Here is a 21705-nt window from a genome sequence, read left to right as displayed (position 1 = left end):
CCGTCCAGTGAAGGCAACATGCCGAGGGCGTTATCTGAAAAAAAAAATTATTGTTCGCCCAGTGAGGAAAAGGGAAAATTCTTTAATTAACTGATAAAACGTGAAGAAAACATCAGTGAAGCGCAGAGATTTCTCACCCGTGGCTCGAGCACGAGGAGCACGCATGCATCACATGACGGTGAGCGGTCGGAGCCTGGGGCATGTGATGGAAATTGAAATATGTTTTTCAAGAAATGTGCAGTTTCGCATCAGTTCCCTAATATTTTTTTTTTTTTCCAAGAAAGCTGGCATCAGCAAACGTTCGGCACCACTTCCTCATAAGTCACTCTTTAAGGGATTCATCGAAACCATAGTGATCTGTACATAATTTACTCTTGTTTTACAGCGACAAGCTTCAGGCCGATAATAGAAAACATGTCATGGTCACATTACATGTTTATGACCAGACTGTCCTATCAGGAGCTGGAGGGGATGGTGGTGGTGTTACAGTCGGGAAGGCCGCGGTTCAAGACTGCGTTTCACCATTTGAAAGCGTCACACCATCATCATGGAAACAAAGCCGGGTGATTTTATCGTGACATTGAGTTGTGTCTGTGGCAATTAAAATAGGTATTAGGGGCCAAAACATGATATTTTCCTGATCCTAACCAAGTGGAGTTTGTGCCTGAATCTAACCGGAGCATAAGCACAGCGTGAAATTGAAAGTCTCAAGTTCCAACCTGAAGAAATGTGAAGATTCAACATGTTCGTGATTTGCAGAAATGCACGACACCAACATTTATTCTGGGGATTGGGTTGCTGACAGAAAGAAACTGGTGCAATTTTAACATGCCATTTATTCATTTATTGGGCTTTTGTATGGCTTTATTGATAGGGCAGCTTCAGAGATGACATGATAAAGGATAAGAGAGACGCAGCACAGGGCCCCAGGTCGGGACTCGAACGCAGGGCCACTGTATGGGACATGGGACGCCTGCTCAGTCAACTGAGCTAATGGGCGCCCAATGCCATAAATGTATATACCAACATTTATAACCACATTATGACCATATAGGAGGACAAATAATTATCTTTAAAGCCAGGACAACTTTATAAAGGGAGACTTATCAGACATGTAAGCAAAAGTTTTCAATTAATCTCCTGTAAGACTCATCGTCTAAGAAGGGAAAGGTGAAGGAATAAAAAAAAAAAAAATACTGAATCAGTTTTAAAATGTGTATCTATAACACTTGAACATCTCTCCTTCCTCCAACCTACCTGAGATACATCATAAGTTATAGCAGGTTTGGGGATGAGGGCAGGCGCGGGGCCCTCAGAGATCCACATCCAGCTGGGAAATCATGGCAGCCGAAACTGTGGATAAGCACACAGGCAATTACAGGCTGACTAAGCACACATCACATCATCAGCCCAAACCACTCAAAGTGAAAATTTACCCTCATCTCTTCCCAACCTCATTTGCCATCAGCCACAAGCAACTGCTTGGTTTCACACCCCCGGGCCCTGCTGATTGGGCTGATCTTACTGATTGAGCTTCATTTAAGAAACATGTGGGAATCGGGCGCTGCTAGCTCACCAAGATTACACAGCAGCAGCCAGTCATTTACGCTCTGCCCTATTACCACAATAAAAAACATCTGCAATAACAAATGCCTGAGAAATTGGAGCTCAACCTCAGGGGGGGGAACTGGTGGAAAGTCTGATCTGAGTTCAAACACGCCTCTCTTTCTCTTTCTCTTTCTCTCTCTCTCTCTCACTCGGAGATGTGATTAGTCAAAACATGCTCGACAGTAATCGCCCCTGGGAATCACATAAATACACCTGACAGGTTGCCCGGCTGAATTAAAGAGCAGGGGGGACTCAGTGCTGACCACCAGCGGTAGCAACGCGAGAAGCAACGGGAACCTAGCGGGGATTGTTGATCTGATGGATGTCGGACATTTCAGCTGTGTTGAAAGCGAGAAACTTCGCAACTGTTTTAACTGCTTCCTCTTTTCTTTGGTTGTTGTCCCTATTCTTGGTTTATTATAAAAAGATTAAAGAAGTTGAGTGAGATCATATTACTTCCATATTCAATTCAGGAGGAGCACAACATTAAAAACATTCAAAAGCACTTTTCATTAGATCCAACCTGTTGCACTTAAAACGAGACTAGTAGGTCATTTAAAAAAAAAAAAACCTTTCTCTCTTAATTTCTATGATGTGTATTTTAGATGTCAACTATCTAAGACATCCATACAGTTTTCTTCATTTGTTTTATATGAGAACATACTCAGATAATTTAGGTTAAAATGAACAGTGGATACAAAAATGTATTTCCAACCAAAAGTCAGGATTTCACAACATGTCTGAAAAGATTATTTTGAAATAAAGGTGTTCAGATGGTAACTGTCTCCCTGGTTGCATGTTTTTGGGAGGAGGGGGAGTGAAATATGATGATGATAATGAATGATAACACTCACTGATCATTGAGTTTGTATAGCTTATAAATAAGAAAACGCAGGTCTGTAGTCTAGACTACAATTTCTCATATTGTAAATCTAAAATGCTCTAATAAACTCAAAGCCAAAGTAAAAGTCAATGTTTTCAGGAAATGATTGATACGTCCATTTGCAAGATATGTATCTCTTTTGACGCAGCCCCAGTACAAGATGAAACAGGACTTTGATATTTGAATAACAATGCAGGAGCCACTCTGGAGCCCAGACTCTGTTGCAATTTAGTAGAACATTTTACCAAAACACATTTAAAAATATTAAAATTATCACAAAGTAAATGCCAGAAGAACAACCAGACAGCCTGCAGCGACACAAAGGGCCTTGGGCATAATCCGGCCTTGCCTGTAGCGAAGCATTATCGATGCAAAATAACTAACTACAGCTGTTACATGAATGTAATTCAAAAAGTACAATATTTCCTTGTGAGATGTGGTCGAGTACAGACATGGACATTTTCTATTAAAGGGAAACTCCACCAATTTTACATATTTAAGTGTGTTTACAGGTTTTTGGGGCATTCTACTGCATGTGTGAAAAAAAGTAGGGTAAAGGTTTTCGTGGCTCCAGAGAAAACTGCATGCAATCTGATAAACTGCCTCCAGTGATGTCACTCAGTGGCTACGTTGCATCATGGGTAATGTAGGCAGCAGGTCTTGAAAAGCAGACTGCTGGTTGAACATTTCGTTCCCGCGACATGCACTTCATCTCTTTTTTAAGATTACATGCAGATACTTTTTTCACATATGCAGAAGGCAAGGCACGTTTTGTCATTTGTATAGCAAAATTTAAACACAAGGCAACTCAAAGTGCTTTGCAAAATTACATTAGACATTCGAAATACATTAAACACAAGCAGGAAGACATTAATGAACAAAACATTAAAGCAAGTTAAGAAACAGGAAAGTAAACTAAGATGGAAAATGTTTAAAAGAGACAAAACTACAAAATAAAAGTCACAGTGCAGTTCACAGCCTTGAAACTGCGTTGATAGAATAGGTTGTCAGCCTCAATTTAAAAGAGCTGAGAGTCGGAGAGGACCCTGCAGTTTTCTGGGAGTTTGTTTTAGATGTGTGGCGCAGAATAACTGAACTTCTTGCTGTTTAATTTTTTTTTTTTTTGCTCTAGGGACCTGAAAGCCAGACCTGTACCTGACGACCTCAGAAGGTCCGGATGGTTCACAACGAAGCAGCAGAGCAGAAATTTGAAATTGAAAATTTATGTGAAGATCTAGAAAACTGGAGTGATGTGATCTAATCTTTAATGCGTAAAAACTGGTGCAGTTGCCCTTTAAAGCAAAAGTGGGCAGGCACAATTGGAAGAAGAATTTTTTTGATTTTTGACACATGAGAAAGTGAGGGCACTCAGAAAACGCAGACTCAGACAAATATCTGTCAGAAGTTATTAGCCTCAGTCTGTTGTGGCGGGGGGCGTCATTATTTCATCTGTCCCTGTGGCTATTGGTCGCTCGCGTATGACGTGGTCGTTGCGCGTCAACCAATAAATTAAAAGCGACTCTCCCTTTCAGTTGGTTTTCGGTGAGAGAGAGAGAGAGAGAGAGCGCGAGCGAGCGAGCGAGCGAGAGAGAGAGGTTGAAAAGGTAGGAGTCGCGCTGCATCTTGGGTACATAACTACACGGTGATGCGGTGAGCCTGTTGTGCGGACGGTTAAATCCAAAGTAAAGTAAACCGGGGGAGGGTCGTGTGCGAACAGCTTGGGGGGGGGCTTCGCTCGGCGTGTTACAATGCGTCTTTCACGGTGTTGAACAGTCTCGGGAGCGGTGGACGATGCGCCAACTTCGCCGGTCGCCTCGAAGCGGAGTGAGCCACTCTTGAGCCCCGAGGAAAACGAGTCCTTCTTGGAGGAGAGAGGGGGAGGGCGAGAGCCGAGAATGCCGGAGCCGAGCGCCCTGCTCCCTGTTGTCGGCTTGACTGGGAAATGGTAGCGTACTGCGGGACCCGCACTTGGAAGGAACATGGTCGAGAGGAGCAGCAAATTCTTGTTGATCGTCGTCGGATCCGTGTGTTTCATGCTGATTCTCTATCAGTACGTCGCTCCCGGGGTGATCAATTTCGGCTCCCCGCACGGGTATTTCACGGAGGAAGACGAGGGGGACATCTTCCCGACTCCGGACCCCCACTACGTTAAGAAATACTACTTCCCCGTGAGGGACCTGGAGAGGACGATCGATTTCCAAATCAAGGGGGAGGACGTGATCGTGTTTTTGCACATCCAGAAGACAGGGGGGACTACCTTCGGGAGGCACCTGGTCCAGAATGTCCGCCTGGAGGTCCCCTGCGACTGCAGACCGGGCCAGAAGAAGTGTACCTGCTACCGGCCGAACCGCAAGGAGACCTGGCTCTTCTCCCGGTTCTCCACCGGCTGGAGCTGTGGCTTGCACGCCGACTGGACCGAGCTCACCAACTGTGTGCCGGGGGTCCTCAACAAGAAGGAGAACAAACAGAAGAACCAGAGGTAGGAACACAAACCAGATACTTGATTCAAGCGTCAGGCAGGAATGTAAGGTTGTAACCTGTAGATAACAAGCTGGGAGTCTGTCAGGACCGTCTCGACAATTTTGAATTAAACGAGCTGAAACTTTTAATTAGATTACTGCTTTATTACATGTCATGCTGCTGCCACAGGACAGGGATCTGCTGTGAGGTCGCTGTAAGATTTATCTCTACCTCAGACTTCTTACAAAATCCCCCAAATTATTCCCACTTTTCTTTTATACTCTTGACAGTCCTGCTTCTTGGTTTACAAAACAGCCTCTAATGCAGGCTGTTTAATGCAGCAGCCCCTCTGGAGAGCCAATTATAATGGGCCTAATCTAAGGGTAACATTTTTCCCCCCCTCCATTCTTTCTTTTAAAGCATCGCTTCACACAAAATATCTAAACTTTACACGAGTACGCAGCTATGTTTGGTTTTGAATCCACGCCACCCATAAAAACAAAAAGTAATAGTGACACTGCTGATAACAGAGGAGGTGATTTTAAGGGTGTTGTGGCTGAATAACAGGAACACACTCAGGGATGGTAATGGATGTAATTGGTGGGTTTTATTATCCCAGATTGAAGGTGTTACTCCTGTTATGGGTTGGAATAGAAGATGATGATGATGAAGAAGTAGGTGCAAGGATTCTTTGCATCCTCCTGAAACAGTGGGGTTTTGACGCTGGATGCTGAGAGACTAAATGTTGATTGACATTTCAACGCGGTGCTGTCACAAGATGCCACAGGGGTTCAGCGGCGCCCTGTGACAATTGTTGATAGGTGCTGCCGGTGTCGGGGTGCCCTCCCACACGATCGCACGCTGAGATCCAGCTGAATTTATTTCAGGCGCGGGAGTGTAATACATCCAGGCAACATTTCCACTCTGTAATAATCCTTCACATTGACTGGGAGGTATCCAGACACGATGCATGATCCTTATTGAGTTATAACCCTTCTTTTTTCTTTTTTTTTTTTCCTTCCCTTCCGCGCCTCCCCATTGTTGGTGCCAACATATCGCATCCCTCACCCAGACATATTGATGGCTATATCAACTTCCATTTCACTGCACCCTTGTGGTTAAAGGGTATGCTTGTTGAATTGGGTTATGTGTCTTTGTATTGGCCGAGCTTATCCCTTATTTTATTTTGTCCGCAGATGATCAATAGGACAAAAGACGGGACTGGGTGGTGGGAGGGGGGTTAGAAAAACGTGGGAATTCAGAAAGAGAGAGATATTTTTTCGCCTCTCTGCCTGTCTGTCTCGCAGCCAGACGCGGAGGAGATGTCAGGCCGGCTGCTCTGCTTCCCATGGCAGCTCAAACTGGGGGATCAGAGCTGCAGGCAGGGCCGAGGCAGGGCTGGGCTGGGCCGGCAGGAGGGGAGAGGGGCGGGCGGGTGGGTGTTGGTGGGGGGGGGACCCTGCAGGGGTTTGGCTCCGCTCTAATCCGGGTGATTATTACCGCTGGGGCACACACAAATACACACACACTAGCGCTGGTATTTGCTGCTGGCGTCAGTCCTGACTCCCGTGGTTTCCCCTGGTCAGAGGTGATAACGTGTCCGGCCATTTTGCATGGCGCGCTGAGATATCACAGTGGATGCAGGATAAACAGCCTTTCATCACTTTGCGAGCGCTGTTTTCCTGTATGGGTGTATGTTTGTGTGTGTGTGTGTGTGCACCTGAAGAGGCCGCGGAGCAGAGAGAGACGACGGAAGGCAGAGTGGATGAGAGAGAGGTGGAGGTGTGCATGCATGGGTGTGAGCGCGGCACAGAGAGGATCTTTTGCCTCCGGTATAATCGACTATCCTATCACTCCTGACAGGAGGAACAAGGGTCCATAAGCTTAATAGCACCCTGAAGGAAAAACAGTGCTGCTCCATATTACACACGGCTCCACTTCTACGGGGAAGAGAAGTGAATCGCTACAATGAGGAGCTCTGGAGGGGAAACCGAAAGCACAATCTCACCCCTTCGTTTTCAGTGTTGTTCCCTCTTCTGTCTGCTTCGCTCTCCCCTTTTTCGTGCTTCTGTCCGTCCTCGTCTTGCTCACGGTCGAGCTCGCTTGTATCACTGCGGTAATGCTTGTTTAGGGACATTTGTCTTGAGGGCAATAGCAGTGCCAGTGCAGAGGCCGGAGAAAGTGTGAAGAAGATCATCTGTGTTTACAGAGAGGCGGTGAGGGATTTCTTGGCGCGGCGTCGTACGCATAGCTGTCAGATCAGCTGTGTGTATTGTCAGTGTGGCGGAGAATAAACAGGCTGCAGCTCGAGCCAGTAGTGTGACAGGTTTACAGTGTTTTTTGTTTTACCCCATCTGACACGCAGCATACCTGCTCACTTTGTGGAGGAAAAAAAGGGTTTTTTGGAAGCAGAAAAAGAGGAAACAGCCCATTTACAAAACCGTTGACCTCGCAGCAGCAGTAGCAGTTCCAGCGTTGAGATTCGGCGTCTCTCTCTGCAGCTGTGTTCTCATCCAGCTGTCAAGTGGATTTTACACAAACGTTTCAAGCGCTGCAAAAATAAAATGTGAATTAGGACCATTTCCATCAGCTGGATTCAGCCACATAAATACGCCTCCTGAATTTTGAAAGACACACGCGGGCAAGGATAAGATGGAAGCAGTCGAATAGATTCAGGAACTGAAAGTTGTAATGGATGTTTGCTGTCATATTGCTTAATGCTTCCGTTTGATGATGAAAACAAATATGTGTGCTTCTGCGTCAGGCGGCCGAGAACAATTATTGCATAGAGGAAGATAGCAAGAAAAAGTGCCAATCACAGGTTTTGCATGCTGACAGATTTTAATTAGCTTGTTTCACCTGACTAACAGTCCAAAAGATGCACAGTGTCATTAGTTTTTCCAAAATGCATGATATTGCAAAAATAATATTTGCAGATGATCTTATCAATTAATGAACTTATTGGCTAAATACTGTGTAAGCTCAGCAGTTGGCATTTTAAATGCGAGACAGTGATTTACTTGAAAAAACATTTGTGAAAGTCCAGAGCTGCTATTGAACTGTTTTGTATTGATGCTGGAACATTTTCCGAGCCCTATTGTCTCAGCTGTATTATTTATTGATCGAACAGACCGGTCTGCATCACTGAGTTCTGCACAGTTTCTCAAAAAACCAGAGAGCACCCAAACTTGTTAACTTTTTATTTCCCAGGCATCGAGGAAATTGGATTGAATGTGGTTGTTTTTCATCTGCAGTATATCATAAATTGTGGGATGCAAAGATAAATAAATAAATAAATGCTACGATGGATTAGGCTTAGTTTGGTTTGGTGACAAATGTGTCAGCTTTAGAGGAAGGCGCATTAAGAGCGAGCGAGCGGCGGCGGGGATGAATGGCTGGTGGTAGGAGAGACAGGTCGGCCTTTGATCGGTGATGAGATGAGATCCAGATGAACAGTGGCATTCTGGGAGAAAAGAAACTTGCGCAGTCAGCAGAGAGCCACTCAGAGTGGATTTGTCACTTCCTACCTCTTATATCAGTTTTAATGTTCTTCACAGATCCCAGGGGACGCACCAACACACACACACACACACTTTTAATGAGTGCGTGAAACAAACAGACGCCGGCCCTAATGCAGGGCCGTAGATATGGGCCTTCTAATTGGTTAAGGAGGTTCCTATCACTTTACTCAAATTAGAGCCACACTTTCAGATGGAGGATACCATCTGTCCTGTGCATGTATGTGTGTGTGTGTGTGTGTGTGTGTGTGTGCCTGCTCTCATGACTCTGTGTGTGTGTGTGTGTGTGTGTGTGTCTGTTTTTAATCCTAGTGTGTCATAGAGCGTCTTAGTAAGTAAAGTGATGGGGCTAATTTTACTGCCTCTAACGCGGCCCTTCTCCAATCGCTCCCTGTTTTTTTCTCTCCATCGCTTTTCTCTCCCGCCTCCCCCTCATCCCCTCCGCTCGCCTTCCAAACACTTTCCGTCCCTCCCTAACTCGCCTCCCATCCTTTCCTCCCTCCTTCCCTCCCTTCATGATGGTGTCACTCTCTAATCAAACAGCAGGCTTGCTTTCCGCTTGCTGGCTTTATGGCTGGGGGGCTCGCTCTCTATCTCTCTCCTTCACTTTTCTTCTCTCCCCCCCACCCTCTCTGCTCTTTTCTCCTCTCTCCATCTCTGCCCCCTCGTCTCTCTCTCTCTCTCTCTCTCTCTCTCTCTCTCTCTCTCTCTCTCTCTCTCTCTCTCTCTCTCTCTCTCCCTCCTTTGCCATCCTTCCCTCCCTCTCCCTCCGAGCGTGACCGCCGCATTAGAGGAAATGTCTTTTCATGGAAGATTTGCTGCAATTTCCAAAATGGCTGCTTTGCCTAATGGACAACTGCCTTGGTTCTAATGAATGATTACATGTATGAGTATGAGGGAAAGGGGAGGGGGGGGGGGAGGGGTGGCTGGAGGGGGGAGATGGAGGCGATGAAGAGTGATATGAGGAAGAGGATGGGATGAGTGTGGGACAAGAGGAGAGCTGTCAGGGAGTGATTGAAAAGATAAAGGACTGGGGGGTGAAAACGTTTAGTTTCATTGCTGGGGAGGGGGCTACTCAATTAGCACGGTTGTCAAGCACTGGGCTTTACTGTTCTTTCAATAGGTCTGTTTCAGATTCACAGCACAAATCACTGCACTCTAAGATGGCTCTGTGTGTAAGTGTGTGTGTGTGTGTGTGTGTGTGTGTGTGTGTGTGTGTGTGTGTGTGTTGCATGGCATGAGAGTGGATGCGCGTGCGTGCGGTAGGCCCAGCGTGGTGCCATCAGCGAGCCAGCCAGCCAGCACAACCCAGAATCCAGATGAACTCCAGGAAGCGGCAGCAGCAGCCCCGACTGATTGGCATGCAGCGCAAATGTGTGTGTTCGTCCATGTCGGTACGGGTGTGTGTGTGTGCGTGCGCGCGCTCACGCGCTGCCATGCAGGTTGGTGTTAATCCAATCAGATTAGCCAGGTTTAAGCACTGGCGGCCGGGCGCTCCAAAGCCGGTTACGTCCGCTCATCCCGCGAATGCACCGCGTTCCAGCGTTCCCAACGAACATTCCCACATCCCTCCAGCCAGTTATTCCCTGCCCGTGGGTCGGCTCAAATCGCCTTCACTTATGGGACCTAAGCCTGCTTGTCTTAGTGGAAACCAGACTCTAATTGGGTTTTACCAGCGGTGACTTAATACCAGTGACTATCATGTAGGACTGGGAGATATATCGGTATTATATTGTTATTGTGATTATCAAGACTATATATCGTCTTAGATTCTGGATGTCGTGATATAGGATAGGTGTCTGAACTTACTCTACAGTTCTGCTTGTTCTCTTACTTGACTTTACCCACTTAATCAGTATATTGACATTATTGATGATTCATTCTCAGATATCTTATAGTGTTATTTTGTGTATCAAGGTCAAAAATATCTTTTCTCCCCTTTTGTTGTACATTTAGATGCTTTCAATGTTGTTGTTGTTTTTTTAAACAACTTCTATAATTGTTTATACTCACTCACACAATATGAAGGCCCACAATCTGACACCAACTCACCTCACAAACGGCAGATAATGCAGTCAAGCGAGTGGCTCCTCAAGTGTTACCCACCGCCTTTCACAGTACAGTGAAAGGATGTCGGACAGTCACGCAATCTCTCACATAAAAGGGTGAGATATGGCCCCTATGTGTTTTCTTCTTCAGTTGCTTGAGGCGAGTGTTGACAGGCCCCTCTCAGCTACATCGCTGCTTCCACTCCAACTACAAGAGTTCAGCTCAGGTTCAGCCTCGGGTCACCGTAACGTGTAACCCGGCCTCCCAATTCAGAGTTGAGAGACTTGAGCTCAATAGGATATGTGGGTGCCTCTGTTGGGCCTCTACGCTATGAACTCACGTGGACGGGCTTTAGTTCAACTCCCTTTCGACACTGAGCTTGCAAATTTACAATACAAGAATGATCATTCCTGCTGATCTGGAATCGAATGGCAATCCCAACACATGTCAAAATAATGTTGTTCTGACGGTACTGTTGCGTTGAATGATGTCAGGTGTGGATCCTTGCAGTCTTTAGGAGGATCACAGCATCAAAAAATTCAATCCAAATCATCCAGGATGCAAAAACCCGTCCGGTCAAGTTGACGAGAGGCTGTTGCAGCCATTGATTTGACCCGTCTGTTTCACCTCAGCGAATTGTAAAGACAGAAGTGGGATCCGCATGACCGCTGTCAGCTGTCTCTATTGGTGGTCTGTGAAGCCTGCAAGCCCTCGTTATTGATTAGCCGCTATGGATTGGAGAGGGTTTTTTTTTTTTTTTCCCCATTGATTGATAAAACTTGAATGACGCCGATGTGGAGCAGAGCCTCTCCTTACGCTCGACGTTGAGGGCAGACGAGGAGAGAAAAAGCAAGAGTGATGTGTTTCTTAATCATTACACAGCCTCTGCGTCTCTGTGTGTCACTCTGTCTCTTCCACCCTCTGTCTCGACTGTCAAATGTCAACACCCCCCCACCACACACACACACACACACACACACACACACACACACACACACACACACCGACATCACCATCAAAGTGATTCTGCGGCCCTGTGGACAAATAACCGTGCGACGAATGATTAGCAGACATTTCTATGGCTGGTAATGAGGGGCGCCACGCTGCAGCAGCTCCGCCAACAGGATTACCGCCTATTGATTAGCCTAGCCTAGCATTAGCCTTGATAGCTAAAAAGGGACGGGCTGATTAGGGGGCATTTCTATAGTGGTTAATGAGCGGTGCCGCAGAGTGCTATGGTATGCCGTCCATGAGAATGGGATTACAGGCTATTAATCAGACAAGAGGGCTAGCTGAAGTCATTAGCCGGCCCCGCGGCAAAGTCAGCGCATCTGTGGCTGATCCCAGTTCCTGGTTTCTAAATCCGGTTTGGCCTTGTCTGAATCATCTGGTCTCTCGCTACGTAACGACCCCCGAGTGTCTGTCTCTTCTTTTAACACCCCCCTATTCTTTGATGCCACTCACTGTCTGTCCCCCTCCTTCCCTTCTTCTGAGACAGAGAAGGGCAGAGAGAAAGAAAAAGAGAGAGAGAGAGAGAGAGAGAGTGAGACTGCACCCTGCATCCATTAACAGCTCCGTCTTTTCATGCGCCTGAATGTGACAAGTCCAGACAGGATGTGGCTCGGGAGTTCCTCCGTGTCTCTCAGCCGGAGTGCCCTCGAATTTATTTGTAAAAACAAATAAATGCATCAATTTTCTGCATTCATGTGTTTTCTATTCATGAAGCTGATATAGATGTGTGTGTGTGTGTGTGTGTGTGTGTGTGAGAGTCTGTGTGTTTGCGTGAGTGTGTGAGGGAGAGATGGCCAAAGGAGGCATGTGAACGGCGAGGAGAAGGCTGACAGGCGTGTTAATTGAATTGTGGGAAAAATGCAAATCCCATACTGCCTCTTAGAATTAAGGGGAGGAGTTTTTTACTGATTGGGACTGTCTTTTCTTTGGGAACACACACATACACACACACAAACACATACACATACACACAGTATGCTAACTTTTACCAAATCCACAAAAAAAAGAATGAATGATAGCGTTGTGTCTGCATCCTTCCACGCCTCAGCCCGTCTTGTTTCCCATCATTCCCCTCCATTTTTCTGCCCATCATGCCAGTGTCTTTTGTGTGTGTGTGTGTGTGTGTGTGTGTGTGTGTGTGCGTGTGTGTGTGTGTGTGTGTGTGCGCGTAGTGTGCGTGTCAGAGTCCCACCAGAAGAACTAAAGTGCTGATGCCACTCATGGAGAGACAGAAAAAGCAGAGATTCCTCGTTCTGCTACACTTGGTTTGTCTGCTTCGCTTCAGGGCAGAGCTGTAGATCACCAGAGTTGCTCCTTTTTTTTTTTTTTTTTTTGAAGCTGCACAAGTTCTCTGAGAAGAGAGAGAGAGAGAGTGAGTGAGAGAGTTTGTCCTCTCCCTTCGTTTGTGCATTCAAGCAGAGGTTTGCATGTGTCCGGGTGTTTGCCGTGTGAATCCGTGGCCTGTGTGATTTTTGTGTTCACAAGTCTGTGGGGTGATTCGATGTGTGTGTGTGTGTGTGTGTGTGTGTGTGTGTGACTGCGTCTCTGGTAAACCACAGATGAAAGGTGGCTCTGTTGCTTCCACTGCCGCTTTCTGTCCTGTTATTTTCTCATGCCGATTTGTGTGACCAATACTGGTGATTCAAATCATGATTATTTTCTGTAAATACTTTTTAGCCCCTAACGGTTGGTGGAAGTAGTAAGAAACAAGAGAAGTATTATGAAAGTTTGAGCGTTCAAATGCATTTTTTGACCTGAAATTCATACTTAAGTTTAATTTATTAGCTTTCCTTGAAGCTTTTAGCAGCATCTCGCTATCACATTTGAAGCCGAGAAGGTTTAGATGAGGTTGAAAGCTGCAGAAATCAAGTTAATAACTCTTGATCTAATGCAGGTACTTGTTTTTGAAGTCCTCCCAGGGTTCATTTTGTATTAATATTTAACAGTTACACACGTGGAAAGATGTTTCATTAATATGACTGACATTAATTAGTAATCTGTAAATTCTCGTCATAATAAATGTGAATGTGACTTTCAAAGGTGTCACTCTGTCTCTATGTCTCTTGGCACACCTAAAACTTGGCAGTTTATTATTTTAAACAATCAAATTAATCATAATTTCTTGTCACATGTGCTGAGCTTCACCTTCATTCCTCTTAACAGTAATTTACAGAATAGTTAATTATAAATGCTTCAGACTTGGGCATGCACAGAGAATATTATTATATTATTATATTATTATATTATTATTTATTATTATATTTTGTGGTTTGCCAAACACATGAAACTTGTGATAATTCACTTCAGATGATCATCTGTACTGCGGACAGTCGTCTTCATACTTTGTTTTCACTCAAATTCTACTGCAGCCTGTTAAAACATTGTTAATAATGTAATCAAAATGGCTGCTGATGTGGTCCGGTCAAGCAGGGGTTAAATAAATATGCGCCTCATCCTTCGCTGAGTCAAACTTTAACAGTGAAGAAGTAGGACAGACCTCTCCTGTAGCGGCGGTTAAGAGCAATTGAGAGAGCGAGGGAGTGTTACCCTGCTGAATAAAGGTCAGTGTTAAAGCTAATCCAGTTATACTATTCTTAGTGTCTCTTCACCTCTTTGTCTCTCCTCCTCCTCCTCCTCTTTGGATCTGGGCCATGAGAATGTAGGTTTCACCTTTATCTCCCTTTATACTTTTTTTTTCCCCCTTCACTCCCGTTCTCTCTCTCTCTCGCTCCAGCCTCCCGCCTAGTCAAAAAAAAAAGTTTCACTTTTTCATTGTCCTCGCCACCATCCTGTCGTTTTGGGTTCCCAGCGCGTGTTGGCTTCCTCCAGAGGGAGGAAGTGATGTGTCAGGAAGTGCTTTTATCCACCAGTGATCTGATCTGATGTGAGATTGAGATAAGCACAGGATGAGTGTACTGTTCTCTCTCTCCCTCTCTCTCACCCAAGGGAGCTGTAGGATAGAGAGGCCCTCTCTCTCTCTCTCTCTCTCACTCTCTCTCTCTCTTTTTTATGCCTCTGAATGCTTTGTCCTTGTGTGCTCAGACAGAAATATCTGGTGGTCTTGGGTCGATTTCCCCAAATTACAAAGGGAATACTCGAGTGTATCTTTCAAACCTGTTCATCCCCTGAACCTCTTTTTAAAAAGAAAAACCTGCTGTGAAACCCGATGAGAGAAATTTAGGAAGTACTCTTTTAACCGGTTGTTCCCTCGCAATATGAAACAGGACAGCCAACAGCCCTGTGTTGTCTGTCAAAGTTATCTTAACAAACTAAACCTCCACCATCTTTATGTTAGACTGCAGAAAAAATCTATTGGATCATTTTCAGGAGCCTCCTGAACATGCAAAATACCACTGCTGTGACACTCTGGAGGCTTGCGCAGTCAAAAGATAGAAAATATATCAATATTTCAGATTTTGCCCTGGGTTGTCCTAATGAGCACATAGATCGGCCTCTTAGAGTTTAATAGGAAGGGAAAAGCTGGTCCCACTGAGACTAGACTCTATTTTCCGGAGTCGGTGTCGTGTCTCCATTTTAAAAAAAAAAACTCTGTGTGTTGAACTAGATACACATGGAGAGGATAATGTGCATTCATCAACCACTGATGAAAGTCAAACCAAAGCCAAGAGGATTGTAGATTATCTGTCAGATTTGACAGCTAGTTTGTGGTTTTCTTTCTGTACATGGTCGACATGATAACGTTATCAACAAGGGTGTCATGTCATGTCATTGACCGTAACCACTTATCCCTTATCACGGGGTGTTGCTGCTGGAGCCAATCCCAGCCTTGTCTCAGGGCGAGGGCAGGGTACTCCCTGGACAAGTCGCCAGCTCATCGCAGGGCCCTCACTGATGAGCAATGTGGGGTTCAGTATCTTGCTCAAAGACACTTCGACATGCAGCTCAGCCTTGCCTTGAGCCGGGATTTGAACTAGCGACCTTTCGATCACTAGTCGACCTGCTCTACCCACTGAGCTACCGCCGCAAGGGTGCTGTCCTTCAACTTATGGTTGCGCTTTCTTAATCTTTATCACAATGAAGTTCACACATACACACTTGAAGACTCGAGGCACGACAGGATGCTGTTCATCGTGAGTCGAAGCTCAAAACCGCGTCTTCGTCGCCCACGACTGCTGCGAGACCCGAAAGTTACTGAGTTACTGAGCTTGTGCTCTTGATTCTTGGAACCTTGATGTTATCTCGCAAAACAGCTCTCATTTCCGCCAGTTCTGTAGAATACGACTCACTTAGATCCACGTTTCAACTCAAGGAAAACCTGTTTTGTGGTTACACAAGGGAACCATCTTTTTTTTGGGTTACAAATACTGAAAGGATCAGAATGGTGGAAATTCAGTGTGCAAACCAGAATATAAAATGTTCCCATGTTGGCGGAAAGGGTGCTACATGGGGATGGGGACAAAGCATATCCTCTGAATGATCTATAATTTGAATGAGCATGTCATTTTATTTATTTGTTGGTTGGTTGTTTGGTTTGTCAGGACTACCCAAAAAGTACTGAATGGATTTCCATGAAACTTGGATGAATAGACCTCATTAACTAAAGACACAAAGCCGAATAAATGCGCTGATCCAGGGCAATTTTTTCCCTTTCTTTAATATAGATATAATAGCTGGTATCTATGAATGAGCACAAAAGACTTGAAGTTGGGCCTTGCATAAGGTATGCACTCCGCTGATTCAATTCTAGTTCACTTCAGAAATCTACGAATTTGCCATCTTCTAGTATTGTAGCAATGATGGGAAGTAACCACATCCTCGGCACTGAAGATGGCCAAACGTTTCAGGGTCGTGAGAAATCTGTCTCTTTTGTAGGTGTTAGCAGACATTCCTACTGAAAACATCTTGAGACATGAAATAGATCCAGTAAGTCCAGTTTGAGGAACAAATCTGTGAGTCTGAGGGCTTATCAGAGGCCAGAGCGCTGCATACGAGTTTATAGTATTCAGAGACTCTCGGTACTCACAGCAGTCATTTTATCTTTTGTTGCAACGATTGTGAGGTAAACATTAGAAACACGACGCTCACATTACAAAGACAATCACAGGGAATGTGCGCTCGCGTGTTTTTGATTGACAGTTGCAGCGTCTTGTCAGATGCAGCGTGTTTTGGTCCAGCGAAAGTCGAGCAAGGTTACATTTTCTTCAGATCTGTGTCTTTGCTTTTCCCCTGTGATGGAAGGCAGAATGTTTGCAGAATCCCCCCTTCCAAAGTGCCCAAGTGCAGATAAAATGAGCCTTTGGTGGATAGAGTACGATCATCCGCGCTGTATAAACAGTTTTTCGATGTTTTGAATAATTTAGTCTTTGGGTTTTTGCTCATCAAAGTTGAATTTGGCTGATTATTTCTCTTTCCAATTACTAGACAAATCGAAACCAAAACAATGACTATCAAACAGCCTTCTGCGCGGCTGCCTGTCAAACTGCTGCCATCTAAATTTCATATTCTCTGCAGAAAAAAAAACGGGCTCAGAGGCTGTTGTCGCTCTTAGACAGCCAAGAAATTGTTGGTGATGGCTCAAAAGTTTCCCAAGAAATCCTCCCTCGTCACCAAAGGAGCTTTTTTTTTCATGCCCTTTGAAGATATCAGAGATCAAGGTGTGCCGAGACCGGAGTTCTTACGGGAGCTGTAAATCCATAAAAATGTTAGATAGATAATAATAGATGGTTTGTTTGAGCGTTGTATATTGGCTCAGCCATGTTACATAAGATGCCAAGTCTACAAACTGGTAACACCATGATTCCTTTCTGTGTTTTCCTTGAATTTTTCACCCCTTTGTAGAATTTTGGTTGTTTATAGCACAATTAAAATCGGACTGATGCAGTGAAATACTCATTTTGAGTGTATAGATATGTAATTTACCACATCTGTGAGGTTCAAAATGTTTGAAAAATGCTTTGGTAGAAGTGTAGACACCCTGCCAGATAATGTTTCCTGAGTAAATAGTTGATTTTTCTGTTTAATTGTCGCTGACAAACAAACCCTCATGCACACTGATCTCCTATTGCAGGCGTATCCATATTGCTTTACCAAGGGGCAGTGAGAGAGCAGGACTGAAGTAAAGAAAACATTTGAATTAGATGGCAAACACACATAAACAGAGAGAAAAAAACACACCAGGGTCGCAAGAATAAAAGGCTAATCATTTGCAGAAAGCAGCTGAAGACCAAAACAATGCCTGCAATGCTACAAAAGCAACAAGAAAACCACCAAAAGTGATTAAATGGTGGTCCGTGGCCAGAGCTATTTTTCAAAAAATCCGTCCCGTAAGCGATCTGTTGAGCAAAAAACAAAGGGCGAGTCGAGTGCAATTTTTTAGCCCCCCCTAAGAAAAATACCCGCAGACCTCCAGGATGTCCCTGTTGTCCAGAAGGCCTGCTTTGGGAAGAAAAAAAAAAAAAAAGATGTCACTCTGTCCTGACTCGGGTTATTTCCCGCTTGCGTGATGCCGGACCTTTTGCATGTTGAGCGCCTCAATGCAAATACCCCCGGGGCACTCATGCAAAAAAATGCAGACCACGCTCTCTCTCACACTCTCTCCTCCACCTCACGCATTCAGCCCTCCGTCCCCTCGCTGACTTTATGGATGTTCACTGTTTGACGTTTTCCCCTCGCTGAATGCACCCCCCCGCCGCTGCCTCCTCCTCTCCCCTGTTCTCCTCTTCCTCCTCCCTTCCTTCCTTTCTCCCTTTCTCCCTTCTCTCCCTCTCCGCCGTCTTTTGTCCGGCGTCTCTTCACGCTTGACCAGCCTTGCTGTGACTCTTGACTTCAAAGAGCTACTTCATTCATCAGTCACTCATCAGAGAGAGGGGGCCATTCAGCGCCACGCTAAAAGAGAGGGAGGGGACGAGGAGTGAGTGTATAAAAAAATAGAGGGGGAACGAGTGTATGAAAGGAGGGCACGAGAGAGAAAGAGGATCCGCTCTTGACCGCGGGGAACCTCTGGGAGTCACAACAACAAAATAAAAAAAAAAAAAAAGGAACACACTCCCACACAGCTACACACCCATACAAAGTCACGCTCGACAGTTCCACACACTCTTTTTTTGTGTGTGTGTTGTTTTTGTCCTGTTGGGTGTGTTCCGATGCCTCACACATGATCCCTTCCTCTTTTTTTTTTTTCCCTTTCTCCCCTGTCGATCTGTCTTCTTTCTATCTCCTTCATTCCTTTCACTTGAGCCGGCAGTACAAAAGGGGGATGTTGAGGCCTGTTCCTTCCCGTAATCCCTCGCTGCACCTGTGCGTGCGTGTGTGTGTGTGTGTGTGTCTTTTTTTTTTCCCAAATCTTTTCTACACTCTCCCGTATTTCTTAAATCTCGCCTTCTGTATTTTCATCGCCTTCGTGCTCACTGACATTCTCCCTCTTTTCTTTTTTTCTTTTTTCTCTCCCCGTTCCTCTGTATTTTGAGGTGGCTGGCAAGCTAGTTTTCAGGTCAGTGGGAATTGCTATTGCTTCCCCTCTCAGCTGGAGTCTGGCTCACACTCAACTGCGCACAAACACACACATACACACACACAAAGAAATGCACACTTCTTTTTCTTCTCGTCCTCCGCCCTCTCTCCCTCTCTTTGTGCGAGTGGTTTATACGGACATGTGGTTGTGTGGTCTTGTATACACGGTTGCCTGGCTTGTAAAAGATGCACCGCTCGTAGGTGTGCCAGGTAGCTTTTCATCCGCCTTTTGTCTCTTCATTATTCCGTTGTTTATTCGTTTTTCTCCCTCAAGTAATAACTCATAACTGAAAGTCTGTCACGCTCTGTGTGGCGCTCGCCTCGGCCTGTGTTTTTTTTTGTTGTTGTGGTTGTTCACTTTCTGTGTGAAGGAAAGAGGAGATTTCTTTTATGACTCACCTTGTTTGTGTGTGGGCATATATGTATGTAAATCTCCTCTACCCAGGATAACCTTTCCCTGCTTGACAAGCCGGTTCTGATGTTTTATTGCTCGAAATAATCTGGTTTTATGTAAGAGCACTTATCACGGCGTATTGGTTTCAAAAGTTTATCAGATCGTTTTCGTTTCCTCGGTAGTCTATCCACATAGCCAGAGGATGTGCTTTTATTTTGGCAACAAAAGATTTGAGTTAGCTTTTCATCTTTGTAGAAAGTGAAAGCATACATTAACGTGCTCTCAGCTACCGCTAATAGTTTCCTTGTTAATGGATTTTGTTGATGAAATTTCACAAAGTAGTGAAAAATGTTCATCATAGTAACTTCCTGCAGTCTTAAAACCTCAACTTTTTCCAACCAAAACCTGAAGAAGTTTAGCTTATTTTAAGAGACATATTATGTGGTTTTTGTTTTGTTTCCATTTCCTTCAGTGTCATAAAGGTTCCTGTACATGTAAAAGAAAGTTAAAAAGCAAAAGTTAAAGTCCCACCAATGGGAGCTCCTCTCTCCCACTGCTCTGGAAGGGCCTTGAACATGTCGTCAGTAGTCTCACCCATAATCCTGTGACTTATTTGTCACTGAGAAACATATTTTTACAATCTATGGCTGTATTCACGACAGAATTGAAGCTAACTGGAAGCTGGAAAAGGAACAGAGCCGACTGGAGACATGATGAGCAGTGCTAGCTCAGACGTGCATGAACCAACCAATCAGAGCAAACTGGGTATTCCAGAGGAGGGGCCTTATGAATGAGAGAATGATTTAATTAAGATACACTTTCACAATCCTAGACAATTCAATTCAAAACCCCTTTAGTGTTAATTAAACTCTGTGACAACACTTTACAAAAACCATAATTAATAGTTGGTAAACGAATAGTAAATTTAAAAGTTATTTAGCTGTTGACAAACTTAAATTCTCTTTATTGTAAAGTTGAAACTGGTGTTAAATTAGAGAGCATTACACTGGAACACTGTAATCCTCATTTAAACTCAACCTTACTAATTAATTCAAAACCCAAATGAACCCAAAAAGCCACTAAAACATTTTTGTGTCACTGCATTTTTTAAACCGGCGGAGCAAAAGTAACAGAAGAGGAACCTCAGCCAGTGGGAATCCATCAAAACGTTGGCACCGAGAATAACCGTGTCCGCAAACCACAGTGTTTGGATGTCGAGAGTCAAATACCATGTCCACACACTCACAATCTTTATAGGGCTACGCTTGACCATGCTGGACACACACATGCGGCCACGTGCCAGCGCACACCAACGCCCACGAAAGGCTTGAAGAGAGCAGGTGTGGAGACGAGTCACAGGTCTTAATAAAGCCGAGGAGGTGAGGAAGAAGTTAATGAAACACCCTGTCGTCTCTTTATTTTCATCTTTCCAGTCGCCAGAAGTGGCTCGTGTTTTGGGGTGTGTAAGTGGCTGCACATACATGGAAAAACATTTGTTTTCTTTTAGCAGAAATGAGCGTGTGAATTACGTGAGCACACTCGGTGCAGTGCGGTGAGTCAGTCGAGTTGTTGAAGGCCTGCGAGCTGAGTAACGGGGGACCTGCCACGACATGTCTCCACAACACTCAGACACATGCGTGCACAGACACATCAAGTGTACCGCGGGAGAGAATGGAGATCGGAGGTGGAAAGTCGGAGCTTTTTTAAAAAAAGAGAGAGAGAGAGAGGGAAAAAAAAGATCCATGGGAGGAAGGAGTTGGGAGGTGGGGATGTATGTGCTTGAGGAACTTAAAGACAGAGGAGTGTAGACCCAACAGGTGGAGGTAAAGAGAGTGTAAAGAGGGAAAGATGGTGGACGTAATGGAGGAAGGCTGAGGGCAAGAAGGTGAGGGAAAGTATCTCTTCGTCTCCCTCCTCCTCCCCCGATGGAATGTTAATCAGCGTAAAGAGGTCAGCCCTTTTGGCGTTTGTGTGTGTGTGTCTCTGTGTGTGTTTGTGTGTGTGTGTGTGTGTGTGTGTGTGTGTGTGTGTGTGTGTGTTGGGGTGAAAAGGTCGGACATGGTGTTCTGGCCTTTTGGAGCCTTGTCTGAAGTGCTTCAAGTGAACAACTGCGCACAGGGGTCCATTACAATGCCCTTTACAACTTTCTTTACATCGCACTCCCCCAGCCACCGAATTCAGATAAACACTTCTTTGATTCATCAGTTTTGGCAGCATTATCATGATAATGAAAAGGCTGAGTGAAGGGGGCTTCATTCCGAGACGTTAAATATCCGGCGTGATGCATTGATCGTGCTTTTTTCATCTTTTGT

The 21705-nt window shown here is 45.0% G+C and overlaps 1 protein-coding gene across 1 annotated transcript in view; it reads left to right on the top strand.

Annotated features, from left to right (window-relative positions):
• The first annotated feature begins 4095 nt into the window (after nt 1–4095).
• hs6st1a (heparan sulfate 6-O-sulfotransferase 1a) overlaps nt 4096–21705 on the top strand; it is a 60036-nt gene continuing 42426 nt past the window's right edge. The window contains exon 1 of the mRNA XM_037125326.1: nt 4096–4970. Within this exon, the coding sequence (XP_036981221.1) occupies nt 4471–4970 (500 nt within the window). The 5' untranslated portion in view covers nt 4096–4470. The remainder of the gene's footprint in view (nt 4971–21705) is intronic.

Source organism: Acanthopagrus latus, chromosome 16 (genome assembly GCF_904848185.1).
Source record: "Acanthopagrus latus isolate v.2019 chromosome 16, fAcaLat1.1, whole genome shotgun sequence".
Taxonomy (NCBI): domain Eukaryota; kingdom Metazoa; phylum Chordata; class Actinopteri; order Spariformes; family Sparidae; genus Acanthopagrus; species Acanthopagrus latus.
Note: the sequence above shows the minus strand (reverse complement) of the source record. Positions and strands in the feature narration are given on the sequence as shown.